At 39.5% G+C, this 13530-nt stretch overlaps 1 protein-coding gene across 1 annotated transcript in view; it reads left to right on the top strand.

The window, feature by feature from the left end:
• The first annotated feature begins 3540 nt into the window (after positions 1-3540).
• The window catches only part of gabbr2 (gamma-aminobutyric acid (GABA) B receptor, 2), a 306925-nt gene continuing 296935 nt past the window's right edge, over positions 3541-13530 (top strand). The window contains exon 1 of the mRNA XM_007258852.4: positions 3541-4734. Coding sequence (XP_007258914.2) covers positions 4465-4734 — 270 coding nt within the window. The 5' untranslated portion in view covers positions 3541-4464. The remainder of the gene's footprint in view (positions 4735-13530) is intronic.

Here is a 13530-nt window from a genome sequence, read left to right as displayed (position 1 = left end):
ATGCGACATTCCATTTCCATTTCAGTTGTGCAAGCTTTTAACATTATTTAATCCGCAGTGTCTTCTTTGTACTGAGAGATTTATACATCATATAAATCATATATATTAACCATATATATATCTCATATATATATATATATATATATATATATATATATATATATATATATATATATATATATATATATATATATATATATATATATTTATAATATGACTTACAGTGAACAGTTCAGTGAGTAGTAATAATCATGACCAGTGGCATATGGCAAGAATTGTTCGTATACACAGACAGAAACTTCTATGATGTCTATGGGGGGCTTCCCTACTAGCCCACCACGCTCCGCAAAACCAGCAAGCTGATTGGTTGTTTCTCCTAAAAGGTGAAACTTTATCCATGAACTGGCTCTGTGATTAGAATGAAGAGTTTTATCATTCTCGCACGGCTAGTGGTCTGTCTCTTCAGTAATAATACAGCTGAGCTGAGCGAAACGATTCGGGGCTGCTGGAAAATTATTCGGGGCTAAAGCCCCGGAAGCCCAGTCCAGGCGATGCCCCTGCCCCTACTTATTTATGGTTTCTTTTGAGATCTTTTTTTAAGCAGCTGTCTACTGTCCAGGAAAGGCTTTCTATTAGAATTTGGAGCATTGCTGAGAAATTTGAATACATTCACTGTCTAGAGCATGCTTATTGATCTCCAACCCCTATACCCACCTTGTCACCAACTGTCCAACTCATCCCAAAAGTATTAGACAGAGCACCATCATTCAAGAGTACACAGTTCCACTGCTTTACCGCTCAGTGTTGAGGCCCCTTTCCTCCCTCTAGCCCATGCCTGATATTAGGAAAAAGAAAAAGAATCAAACAACTGGAAAAATAAATGAATAAAGTACAGTGACGGGTGGTGCAGTAGTGCAGCAGCTCCGGACACTGGGCATCTGGGGTTGTAGGTTCAATCCTGGCTCTGTTCACTGTCTGAAAGGAGTTAGGTAAATTCCCCCCGTGTCTGTAGATCAACTGCCTATTCTAACTTGCCCCTAGACCTGAGTGAATGAGTAATTGTGGTACACTGTAGAAGCTGTGTATGCCTGCAGTCGATGATCCTAGGTACTGCTGAGCCCATCTTGACCCTGACCAACCCTGAAGCAGACAGGAAGATGGATGGATGGCTGGATGAATGGAAGTATGATGACTTATTAAGGCCTGACATGCAATCAGTTAATGAGTTATTGTTATGATTTTACAGCCTCTAGCAAAAAGAAAAATGCCATTCAAAACCAAATGCACACTCCCACAGTACATTAACACACATGTGCATCAGCTTCTGGTCATTCTGGTCTATTAGATCAAATTCTATTGGACAAGTGGATGAGCATTTATCATTTCACACAGACAATACGCTTCAGTGCTGAGTCACGGATCTCGCTTTTGTCAGATTTCAGATGGACTTAGTATAAAACCACGGTACAATGGGAGACACTCGAGCGTGCAGACATCTGATGAATACTGCATTGTATTAGCAGCTCACAGTCTGCAGTGGGCAGAATGAGTTCTGGCTAGATTTGCTGTGTGAAAACTCCAGTGCTCGATGGATCCACCTGATAAGGACTGTGTTATATGAGTGGTTCCCTAGAACCCAGTTTTTTTTATCTGTCTATACTGTATGTGAAAGGAACTGTTCATGTGACAAGATTGTAGTTCCTGCCGAAACTTTGAGTATAATTGCAGTGTTGATTCATGGCTGGTTGCTTTGGTGCATCTGCTGGTTGCTATTGTCTTGCTAAGCGGTTGCTAGCTGGTTGCTGAAGTGTTGCTAGGTGATTGCTAAGCTGTTGGGGGTGTCCAAAGTTTGAGCATGGCTATGGTCGCTAGACTGGTCTGGATGCATGGGCTGGCGTGCCGGGGTGTCCAAACTTTTGAGAGCGCTTATGTATGCTAGGTTGCTCTGGACATGCGGGGAGTCCAAATGTTTGACCAATAATATCTAGTTTATCCAATAGCTCCTCCATACACACACAGTACTGGAGCGGTGACCGGTGTGCCGGGGTGTCCAAACTATTGACCAATATCTATATTGGACCATTGTTCTCTACTGGTATGTGAATGCATGTTAAGGGAGATGCCTTTATTGAGACGTTGATGTAAAATTGATTTGTCAATATAATACTGCTTATTGCACATTGCATATTCACAGTCAAAATTTTACATTATTTTTATGGTTAAAAAAAGTGTTACTGAAGTGCCCTCTAGAGTGGCATTAACAAAGTGCCCTAGTGGCTGCTTCTCTTATGGCGATGTAATAAAGTCCCTACTATGGCTGTCTTACAATAACTTATAATGACGTGCCCTATAGAGCAATAATATTTAATAATGCATCTTAATAAGTGTCCATCTATGGATGGACTTTTACCATTTCAATAGAAGAAGGTGCAGTTACAGAGTGTCTTCTATGCCATCCCTACCAGACAGTGTCCAAAAGGGATGCCCTGTCTGAAAAAAGGATGCAGTGCTGTATAGGGCACTTCTCCAGGTACCCAGAAAACATAAAAGTGCTTATTTAAAGGAGAATTGCACTACTAGTTGTTAATTTCTATAATTTTAATTTATTTACTTTTTATCATCCTTCCTTCATTCCAGCAGTCAATAGATACTGTTTGAGTACATATACATCTGGTGCAGCCAGATCAGGACCACGGACAGCACCCTGACTCTGAACTTCCAAAAAGAGATAAAAGAGATAATCTCCCACTGCTGAATTACATGATCCTAATGCAGAACAATGTAAAAGCAAAAGGTGCAGCCCATCAATATCATTTGGCATTGCTGTATTGCTAGGTGGCACTGTTTATTGGAATGGAAGTGTAGTGCTGGACTGCAGAACGATTTATGTGCAATTTCCTGCAACCTAATCTCTGCATATCAGATGCTCAGGAACACCTTTTCCTTACATAATATTCTCTGAAAGAGACAGTGAATCTCGCTCAGTGAATATCTGCTTTAAATCAAAACACAAGTCTTGCAAACTAAACCACGCTAATGCTTGCATCCATCATTTTGTTTAAATGTGACTTTCATAGCATCTAGGAGACGTTAGATAGGTAGCTTGCACGAGACTGTTACATCAACAATCTTGCGCGTGCACTTCTCTCTCTCTATTTTCTGAGCTCTCGCTCTCTTTCTGATCTCTCTCTCTCTTCACCTATCCCTAAGCTCTCTTCCTACTTCTCTACCTCTCTCTCTCTCTCTCTCCACCTATCCTTCTTGCGCTCACTCTGCATCCCTCTGTTTTCATCTCTCTCTCTCTCTCTCTCTCTCTCTCCTTCTCTATTTTATGCGCACACTCTGCCTGCTCTCTCTCTCCCTCTATGTGTGCTCTCTCTCTCTTTTCTGAGCTCTCTCTCTTTTCTAAGCTCTCTTCCTACTTCTCTACCTCTCTCTCTGTCTCTCTGTCTCTCTCTCTCTCTCTCTCCTTCTTTATTTTATGCGCGCACACTCTGCTCTCTCTCTCTCTCTCTCTCTCTCTCTCTCTCTCCCCCTCCCTCCCTCGTGTTTTTTTCTGAGCCACTCAGGCGCGCGCTCTCCGCAGCAGCAGAAGCAGCAGAAGCAGCGCGTGCAGGCAGGCCGCTCTTCCTCCTTATCATCTTCCTCCTCCTCAGCTCTTCTTCATCATCATTTGGGGAATTGTGCGTCAGGACTGTACGCTGAGCTTCCCGCGGACTTTGTATAATATTCGCCTTTCTGGAGGTGCGAGCTAACCTGCGCGCGCGCGAGAGAGAGAGGGGATTCCGGGCTCGCGCTTTCGTGCTTTCGCTCTTGCGCGCTGGACCCGCTGCATCCTTGCCTCAGTGGCTCTCTCGCTCACGGAGCGACATTGACTCGCGCTTCGCAACTTCGCACGGATTAAACGGGGAAGGGGGTCGCGTGCGAGCAGAGGAAAGTACAACATTATATATATACACACACACGGGACCGGAGCTGCACGGGCACCGGAGTGGCACGCGGAGGGGGTAGGGGGAAACTCTCCTTCCCTATATATATTCTTCTTCTTCTTCCTTCTCCTCCTCATCCTCCTCTCCTGTGGAATTAAAGCTACCTTCATCATCATCACTCTTCCGACTCTACCGCCAGCGCGCCTACGAGCACCTATACCCCCGTGCCACCCTCCTCCTCCTCTTCTTCCTCCTCTTCTCCTCTTCCCTCCTCCTCCTCCCTCTCTCTCTCTCTCTCTCTCTCTCTCTCCAGACCCCTCAGCTTCTCCTCTCAGAGCATCGCAATGCCCGCGCGCTGAGTCCGGCGCGGCTCCTTAAGCTCACCCCCATCCTCCTCCCCTGCGCGCGCGCGCACGGCGGCGGCAGCAGCATCAGCACCAGCACCAGCACCAGCCTCAGCATCATCATCAGCCTAGACAGCAGCGGCAGCATCAGTAGCGGCTGAAGCGGCAGTGGCAGCGGCAGTGGCAGCGGCATGGCTCCGTCCCTGCTCCTCGCCTCCAGCTGCCTGCTCCTGGCGACCCTGGCCACGGCCAAGGTGTGCAACGACTACACCGGCCACAGCGTGGACGCAGCGTGGTCGGCCAGGGACGTGCCCATCATGGTGCTCATGCCCATGAACGAGTCTGCGCTGATGAGCAGCATCAGCCAGGGCATCGAGCCCGCGGTGCAGCTCGCCATCCGCCACATCCGCGAATCCCGCAAGTACGCCTTCTCTCTCATCACCAAGATCTACGACACTGAGGTACGTGGGAGAGTGTTTGTTTCAGGGTCGTGTCTTGTGTGTGTGTGTGCGTGAGTGTGCGTACGCGCGTGTTGTGGCGTATCCCAGAGAGTGTGCGTATCCCACAGATCCAGCCAGGATCGTAAATGCGTGTAAATGCATACATAAATGGTCGTAAGGACGCAGTGTTGCAATGTAGCTCGTGCGCTACGTCTGTCTATTTTGTCTTGAAGCCCCCCTCAAAGCATCAAAACAATCCAAATACGATCATATTCATATGCCCCCTCCAATCAGGTGTTATATAGTACAAAAATAAAGCAACCCCCCTTCTTCACCACCCATCCCACGTGCACACAGCTCGTGACACCGTCACCCACCGCCTCCCTGCTCATTATGCTCATTATAGACAGGTAGAGCTCACATCATAGATCAGCCTGTAGTTGACTGACTACAGTAGCACTTTACAGTAGTAGCAGAACCAGCATCCAATCAGAAGCCCCGTATTTGAATGCTAATGCAAAATTCAAGGCTGTGTTATTCCTATAGCAGCAATACATTATGCAGCAGTTTCCATAGTGCGGTAAACACACTGGCTGCTCAGTCAGCTGGGAAAGGCAGCATGATGCTATTATAGGGGTCCAAGCACTTTTCCAAATATATTGTATATTGGTATTGTAAATACCAATAATAATATATGGATTGATTGATTAAGCATAACAAGCATATTCATCAACCTACACCCCTACGTTCCTTCACACATATTCTATAAGTCTTATTTTATGCTCCTCACATATAAAAAACAAGAACTGAGCTTTCCTCTCTCCTCACCTGGATGTGTAGATGTGCTTGGTTTCCTTTACACCTGAAGATGGCAGTCATTTGTTAGGGTTTCTCTGGCTGCATCTGACCTTAGCTTTTACAGCTCCTCCAAGGATATACAGGAATTGGAATGTAATTGCAGCCTGGACACATTAAGGCTCAAACTAAATGCTCAGGATCCTAAAGAGCAGTGTGGAAGACTTATGGTGCTCAACTCTACACTTTTTAGAACAGACTAAAGATCTAAAGGACATTTCAGTATTGTTTTGTTTTGGGATGGAAAAAGTGGATTTTATGTAATGGAACCTTTACACCAAATTCAACACATATTTTGCCATCTGTGTTCTGTAAACCAGGCTCACAACTTTATAGTTTTATCTGCATTTACTCACTTTAATTTACATCGTGCGTACAAGTGCTTACTACCAAGGGAAGCTATATATTTGTGGTTCTTTGTGAACGTAAACAGAATTGGATGCTTCAATTGATGATCCACCATATATTTGCACAGATAATTGCACAAGCTTGCACTTAAAATGTTTTGGACCATTAAAACGCACTTTTGAAGTTTTTTGCTGTAAAATTTGGACTTTGTGAAAAAGGAAGAGATTGCTAATTGGTCAGAGAGAATTGTCAGTTTAAACGATACAAAACAGGAACAGGATCTCTTCAACAGTTTTCATTGTTATTGTGTCATCACATATCTCACCACTGATAAGGGTAGTAAAGGTGTTGATGTCATCACCAGCTACATTTGTGGGAGTGGGGGATGTGATAGTAGAAAATGAAACAGATGTCAAGTCGAGTAGAGTTAAATACTGTAGGTAATTCAGCATGAAATGGACTTGGGGTGTAGTGAAACGTGATAAAGAGTTTCAACTTTTGTCAAATAGCGATCCTCCATTCATCTCAACTATTCCGAAATACATCGCTTTTAGCCAATGCTCTCATCGGGCTTACAATGCAAGAGATTGCTAGAAATTGCTATTTTTACACCATTAACAAGCCCAAAGTAGCTCTATGCTTCACTGGTAGAATTCTGAGGGCCCTGATATTTAAAATGAGACACTGAGAATTTAGAAAATACACAAAATCGACGGATGAGCACAAACATAAAGGTAGGATAGTGGAACAAATTGTTAAATTAATTCTGTGGAAATGCATGAATTGCAGATGCTGCTGAAAATATCTCTATAATGTGCGTGCACTGAATTTATTTTGCAATCTATTCCCTTTCACCTATATCAGGGCCCTCAGAATTCTACCAATTGTCTAAAAACGCTGTACGTGGGAATGCTGGGGGTGAAAGGAGATGGGCTATTCAACAAAAGTTTGTACTCATCATCATGTTTTATTACACCCCAAGTCCATCTCACACTGGAGTTCTCCTTTAAGTTGATTAATGGTTGTCTATGGGCCATGTTGTGTATTTTACCATTAAAAACATACTGTAAGCTAAAGTCATTTCACCTGTCAACTGAGACCTGTCTCAATAATTGTGTTATCTACTTATCATACAACATTTGCACAAGACCCACGTATATTTTAGCAGAGGCGTAGATTTCATCCAGCCTCGCTGTTCTGTTTTCTCCTCCACTCTCTTTAGGCTAAAATGTCAATTCCAATGCCTGACCATTTTTAGATGTAAAAGTTTCCATTGTATTTTAAAACTTAATGACTGCATAATTATTATTGTATTATATTATCATTATATCTGTGACAAACATCTCTTAACATCTTAAAACAGTGTTTTTCAATCCTAGTCCTGGTGCCACTCCTGCCCTGCACATTTTAGAGGATTGCTAGCTCTAATACACGCCTGCAGTTTGGAAAGACTCTTGTTAATGAGCTGATTATTTGAATGAGGTGTATTGGGACTAGGGCTGGACAATAAATCCATATCAATATTTATTACAATAGCAAATGCATCAATAATGGTGATATGATTTTTAAACACATTTCTGATTCACAGTTCAATACACATTATATATACAGCATGTGTCACTGTCTGACATTCATTTATTAAATTAGCATTACATGGGTATGCTAATTTATTTTCCAGAGGTTTGTAGCTACATACATTGATTGTGGAAATTCTGCAATTGTTTTTCTGTGGCTTTTATATTTTTTATATCAATATCAGGGAAAGCAGGGGGAAAATGTGCAGGTCAATAGGGTACCAAGTCCGGGATTGAGAAACACTGTCGAAATCACAGTAATATTGTGTATTGCACTTAATTCTAGGATAATACTGTATATCACCTAATTAAAAATATGTTAACAAGTTACCATGACAGGCCTATCCCCACACCCTCGCTGTGTACCTTCTACCACTTTATCTGTGTATCACAACCTCGTCTAATATGTTACTGAGTGTCTGAGTGCTTTATTAAACGCTTAATAGTAATTTGTCCCATCTGCTACAGCAAGCAGAGTAAACAGCAGCCCTGGTTCCATATTCAGAGAGGTGAGAGTGTGTCCGGTTTATGAAGCGCTCGTTTAAAGGTCTGGCAAGCTTCTCCAGGAGCATTTATCACTCTTGCTTTGTTTATGTAGGTGTAGGGGAACGAGGTACCTTGAGGAAGTGTGTGCCAGAAGGGTTTATATAGGTTAATTATTGACGTAAAGCCAAGTGCAAATTACACAGGCAATAAAGAATGTGTAAAAGTTGGCTTGTTAAAACAGATTGTCACTCTGACTAATTTGGAACTACAAGCTGCAAACTGAATCATCTCCCTGTCATGTAGGATCTTGTACAGTACAGTAAAGGTCATGAGGTCTGATAAATTAACACGTTGTAAGTATTTATTATGAGAAAAGGATCATAATGTACAGTATTGTGCAAATGTTTTCGGCACATGTGGGAATTTCAGTAAAGAAAAAGCTTCGTATCTGTGAAGTAGGTGTTTATTAGCTCAGTAAAACACTAACATTACGATAAATACAAACAGAGATTTTAGAAAAAGCAGAGCTTTAACATCACTGTTTTCCCTAAAATATCTTCTAATCTCTCATCTGAGATTAAAAGAGTTATTTCTAGTTCTCATCATATCAACACCTGGTTTGGTAAATTGGTAAATTTGGTATATCAGATGAGCTGCTGACGGAACTGAACCTATACACATGCTGCCTGAGGAGCATCCAGAAGAAATCTGGAACTACACTTTCTTCACATTCTTCAGCTTGGCTCACAGGATATAACATACTTAGTTAAAAATGAGAATTCCTTGTTGCATTTTACTGTATTTATGTTTATTTGCATCTGTTTAAATCATATGTGGTGCTTTTTTCAGGTAAAAACACTTATATTGCTGAGATAAATGGATTAGTTTAATTTGCTTTGGTGCCTAAAACTTTTGCACAGTACTGTATTTGTGGATATATTTGTGAACGCGTTCTGTTTTGCATATTTTGGTCGCAGTGTGTTATACTGTAAGTGACTGTTGTGCAGCGTGAACTAGATTGCAGACTATTACACAGATTGCTCCAGTCAATTATTCTGCCTGGGATTTGCCCTTAATGCCTTGGTGCTCTGATGTAGGCCTTCTAATAATTTTCACCATCACAGTATACGACACATCATCAGCTGCATGTGTCAAAACTTGATGGCACATTTATTTATTTATTTAAATATTCTTTGTTTATTTAATCTCAACAGGAAGCGCTATGTAGGGGTATATTAGTATAAGAGAGCCAGACAGTGATTTGTTTCGTTTGTTTTGTAGTTAATAGTTAAAATGAATTTTCTCTTCGGGTGGCAAAGTGTTGTAGTAAGTAGGGGCCTGGGGTTGTGGGTTCAGTCCATTATCACCATTATCTGTGAGAAGCTTAGTATAATGTCGCTGTCCAATGAAGAACAAATATTTGAAATTTGAACAGACAAACTGTCCCTTACACTGTGCCAAAATTTCTTAGTGAACGGACCAAAAGAAATACTTCAAAATGACCTAAAATAATCTTTTTTTTTTTTTTTTTTTTTACATTGACTTCCATTGAAAGTTTAGAAGTTTTTTCTTTCTCCTGTAAAATTGCTTTTTTTTTTTTGCAGATAATTGTTTTTTATTGGAAAGCGATAATATCCATCTTGTGTTCATTTGGTTTTTGTCTGGGTGCTCTGGTTTCCTCTCTTCTCTTAATATTAGAAAAAAAGGTGAAACAAATTATTCTTAAAACCTCCAGTTGTGTTCAGCTGTAAGGAACAGCAATAATCTGTCCCTGGTTCGATGTTTAATTATTCAAAAAGTAGACTATTTTACTCCATTAACACTGCATTTCACTCAGTAAATATAAGCTTAATCAATATTTAGTGTAACCTACATTTTGCTTTAGAACTAAACATTTTTTAATGCAATTGAAACATATTTTTTATTTTTAGGATGGAACAAAATATCGAAATAAAATATGATTTTTTTGTTTGCAATATATTATCAATATGTGATGACAAATATCAGTATTTTTATATAAACTTAGATGTTCTGAATCCCTAAGACCCAAGTAAATTAATACTGAAGACATTGAAACTATGAAGGAATGCATTTACAATTATGAAGTAAACAGAAAAGTGTTAAATGAGCCAAAATATGTTTTCTTCTTTATGATTCTTCAAAATAGCACCTGTTGCTTTGATGACAACTTTGCTCACTTTTGCTATTATTCTCTCAGTCTCTCAGACAGAACCTGTTATGGTTCTCCAACTGGTTAAAGGAGTGTCTGTCTTAGAGGTGTTGATCTTTTGTTGAATGCTTTTCCTTCACTCTGCTCTCCAAGTCATCTCAAACCACCTGAGTTACTAACTAATTGCATATGTATAAGAAATTCCATAGAATAACCATATTGGCTACAGAATGAATCATGTTTGTAATAGAAAATATAAAGAACCTAAAAAAAGTCTTATAGAATCCTTATATCAAGCAATGTTTTTTTTTTTTTAGATTTTTAAAGGTTTTTCAACTTTCAACCAAAATTGAAGAACTTCGATAGATAAAAGTGAAGAACTTCGATAGAATTTCTCATTAAAATCACTTGTGTCACCTTTTTTTTAAGAATGTAGTTGTGAATATGTGTGTATGTGTGCTCCTAGCTAGTGCCCACTGTGACCTTGACCCAGAATAAGTGCATAAGAAGGCAGATAAATCAATCATTTTGTAAAGTGATAAAGGGTATGTATTGCATTGAGAGTCTGTTGTGTTATACACACTTACCAACTATATACATATACATATACATTTTCTGAGAGCTTTGGCACGGTCAGAGGATAATATTCAGCAGTTGACTCTTATCAAGCCAACAGTTTCTGTTCACTTTAATGGCAGAATAGAGAAGCACACTGCCACCCTCACCTCTCTGTTAGAAATCAGTCAAGCAGTTACAGAATCGTCATCTTTTACACAATTATTGCTCAGCTCGAGAAGCTCTTCATAGCTCTTAGAGAGCACAGCCCTCTGCTGCTTGTACCTGTGAGACAATATGAGCGTATACAAAGTGATGGTTTGATCTCAGAGCTGAATTCTATGTAGGTATGCCCAAGAAATAAAAAAAATAAATACAAACAAACAAATATTTGGCTGAAAATGGTAAAATAACACAATTACAGGATGGATCAGGTTTAAGTTAATGTTTAGAGTAGATTAAACAGAATAATGCATTCACTATGAATTATCACTACCCTTTCACACTTGAAAGCCTGTTTTCCAGCTAAAAGTTATGAGCTGTGTTTTCAAAAAGATTGGCTGGATAAAAAAGTAAATATATTTGTTAATTATATCAGAAAATATTTTTGAATTGTAGTTTTGTGAATGTTTTTGTTGGAAAAGCAAGAGAAAATACGTTTAGGCCACTTTATGTATTCAATAATTAAAAAAAATGGCAAGATTAAGCCAAAAACATCCGACACATCTCTGTAAATGTCATAGCTAATTAATTTGTGAAATTGATTATAGACAAACAAAACTCAAAACTGGATTTAAACTGGGTCTAGGAACGCACCTGTGCAGGAACCTCATAGTACCATTTACAATACCCCCATTTAAATAAATATTAATTTAGATCTATATGAAGAACAGATGCCTTCAGTTTACTAATCTATACACATATTTCTCTGTCATTCCTACTTTATACACAACACACACACACACACACACATGCACATTGCATAAAACAAAGCAGCCGCTAGTAGTAGTAGTAGTAGTGGTGTATGCGTGTTGGGATTTAACAGGGCAGATGTAAGTAATCAGTCCCGGAGCAGAGGCTCTTTATCCCTTTATCCTCTCTCAGAGGAGTGCGAGGTTTTCAGAACCCATCCGCTCGACTGGGCCGGGGCGCTGCCGCACCCAGCAGATCCACAGAGCTACAGCAGCACAGAGCCCCCACTAAAAGCCCCCCACTAGACCCAGTTCAGTGTGTGATGAGACACACTGTTGCACATCTGAAACAACCTCTCTCTCTATATACAGCAGATCTTTCTATATTACTATGAGTACTTTATTTAGTCTGTACTCACTGCACTAAAAACTAATGGTTCCTAAATGATTTCAGGAATGTAAGTGTGATATATAGCTTCACATCATGTGAAAATTCATTACAAAATAATTGAAAAGGTTTTTCACACTCACGTTATTTAAGATTGCTTCCACATTCTATTGATAGCTAAATAAAGGGTTAGCAGTCAATGCTGTTCATTGTATTGTTTTTTATTGTATTTTATTTTACATAATTTGGCAGTTGCTTTTTATTTGCATCCAAATTTCAAAATCAAAATCAGAAAAATAATAAACAGACCAATAAAAATGTTCCAGAATTTGATTTTACATCAATTTGCAATAAAATTCAGAAGGTATTTCCCATTTTTACATATAAAGGATTTTCACAAGACAATGATGATATTCAATTATAGGAGCTTCTCTTTCATATTTGGGATGCAATTATTATTAGGAATCTACTTTTCTAATTTGGGGTGATATCAAATTCTGCTGCATGCAAAGCAGACGATATATGTGCTAAGTATGGGGCAAATGTGTTAAAAACTAATTAGTAGATCATGTAGTAGACTACTAAATGGATGAAACAGCTTGAATTGCTTCAGGATATTTGATTGTGAAAATACTACATGATATATATATATATATATATATATATATATATATATATATATATATATATATATATATATATATATATAAAATGAGAGATGTTATGTAAATTATTTGTAAATATATATACAATTAATTTCTAAAATATCTGTCTTTTCTTAAATTTACAAAACAGTAAGCAAGAACTAATTTTTGCCCAGTGTCTTCCCAGCAGTATCACTGCAGCCTTCAGGTTGAAAACCACTATAGTTTGTCCAAAGCCAGTTAAATCTTTTTCTAAGAGCTGTAGGCAGAATTAATAAATCAATAAATAAAATTCTAATACATTCTAGGAACCTTTATATTTAAGAATGCATGCTGAGGTCTTTAGAGAAATGTGAGCTTGTTTTCTGCAGGATGCGCTTTAACTCAAATCTGCAGTGTGTCGTCCTTTAAAATTGATTATTGCGGCCGTGGAAAGCTTTACCTTGAGAAGCTGTGATTTGCCTCGGGCCACACCACCCACAGAGCGCTGGAGCTGGAGTGGTACAGTGAGGTGAATATAGGGGAAGGAGTTTTAGAAAGAGTGAGAGAGTGACAGAGAGGGAAAAAGAGAGATTTGAATTCTTTTATTAGCCCTTTGGAAGTACAATATGACCTACACGTTACACCTGTCACACCTGTTATTCAACAGCTTGTATGCAAACTGAAGTGGAGGGAAAGGCCTTTGTCATCGTTTGCTTCGTGTGCTTGGCGGCCTGGCTGTTTTGTATTGGGGTTCTGAATAGTGTTCTATAACAATATTTCATGAATATTACAGGCCTCTATGAAAATATCAATGAAGCATGAAATAGCTGTAATATCCCAGAGATGACTGTGTTATTTGGCCTGATTTTACAGAGTCATGATTGTTCCTGGAAGAGTATAGGAT

The sequence above is a fragment of the Astyanax mexicanus genome, chromosome 3, assembly GCF_023375975.1.
Source record: "Astyanax mexicanus isolate ESR-SI-001 chromosome 3, AstMex3_surface, whole genome shotgun sequence".
NCBI classification, from domain to species: domain Eukaryota; kingdom Metazoa; phylum Chordata; class Actinopteri; order Characiformes; family Acestrorhamphidae; genus Astyanax; species Astyanax mexicanus.
Note: the sequence above shows the minus strand (reverse complement) of the source record. Positions and strands in the feature narration are given on the sequence as shown.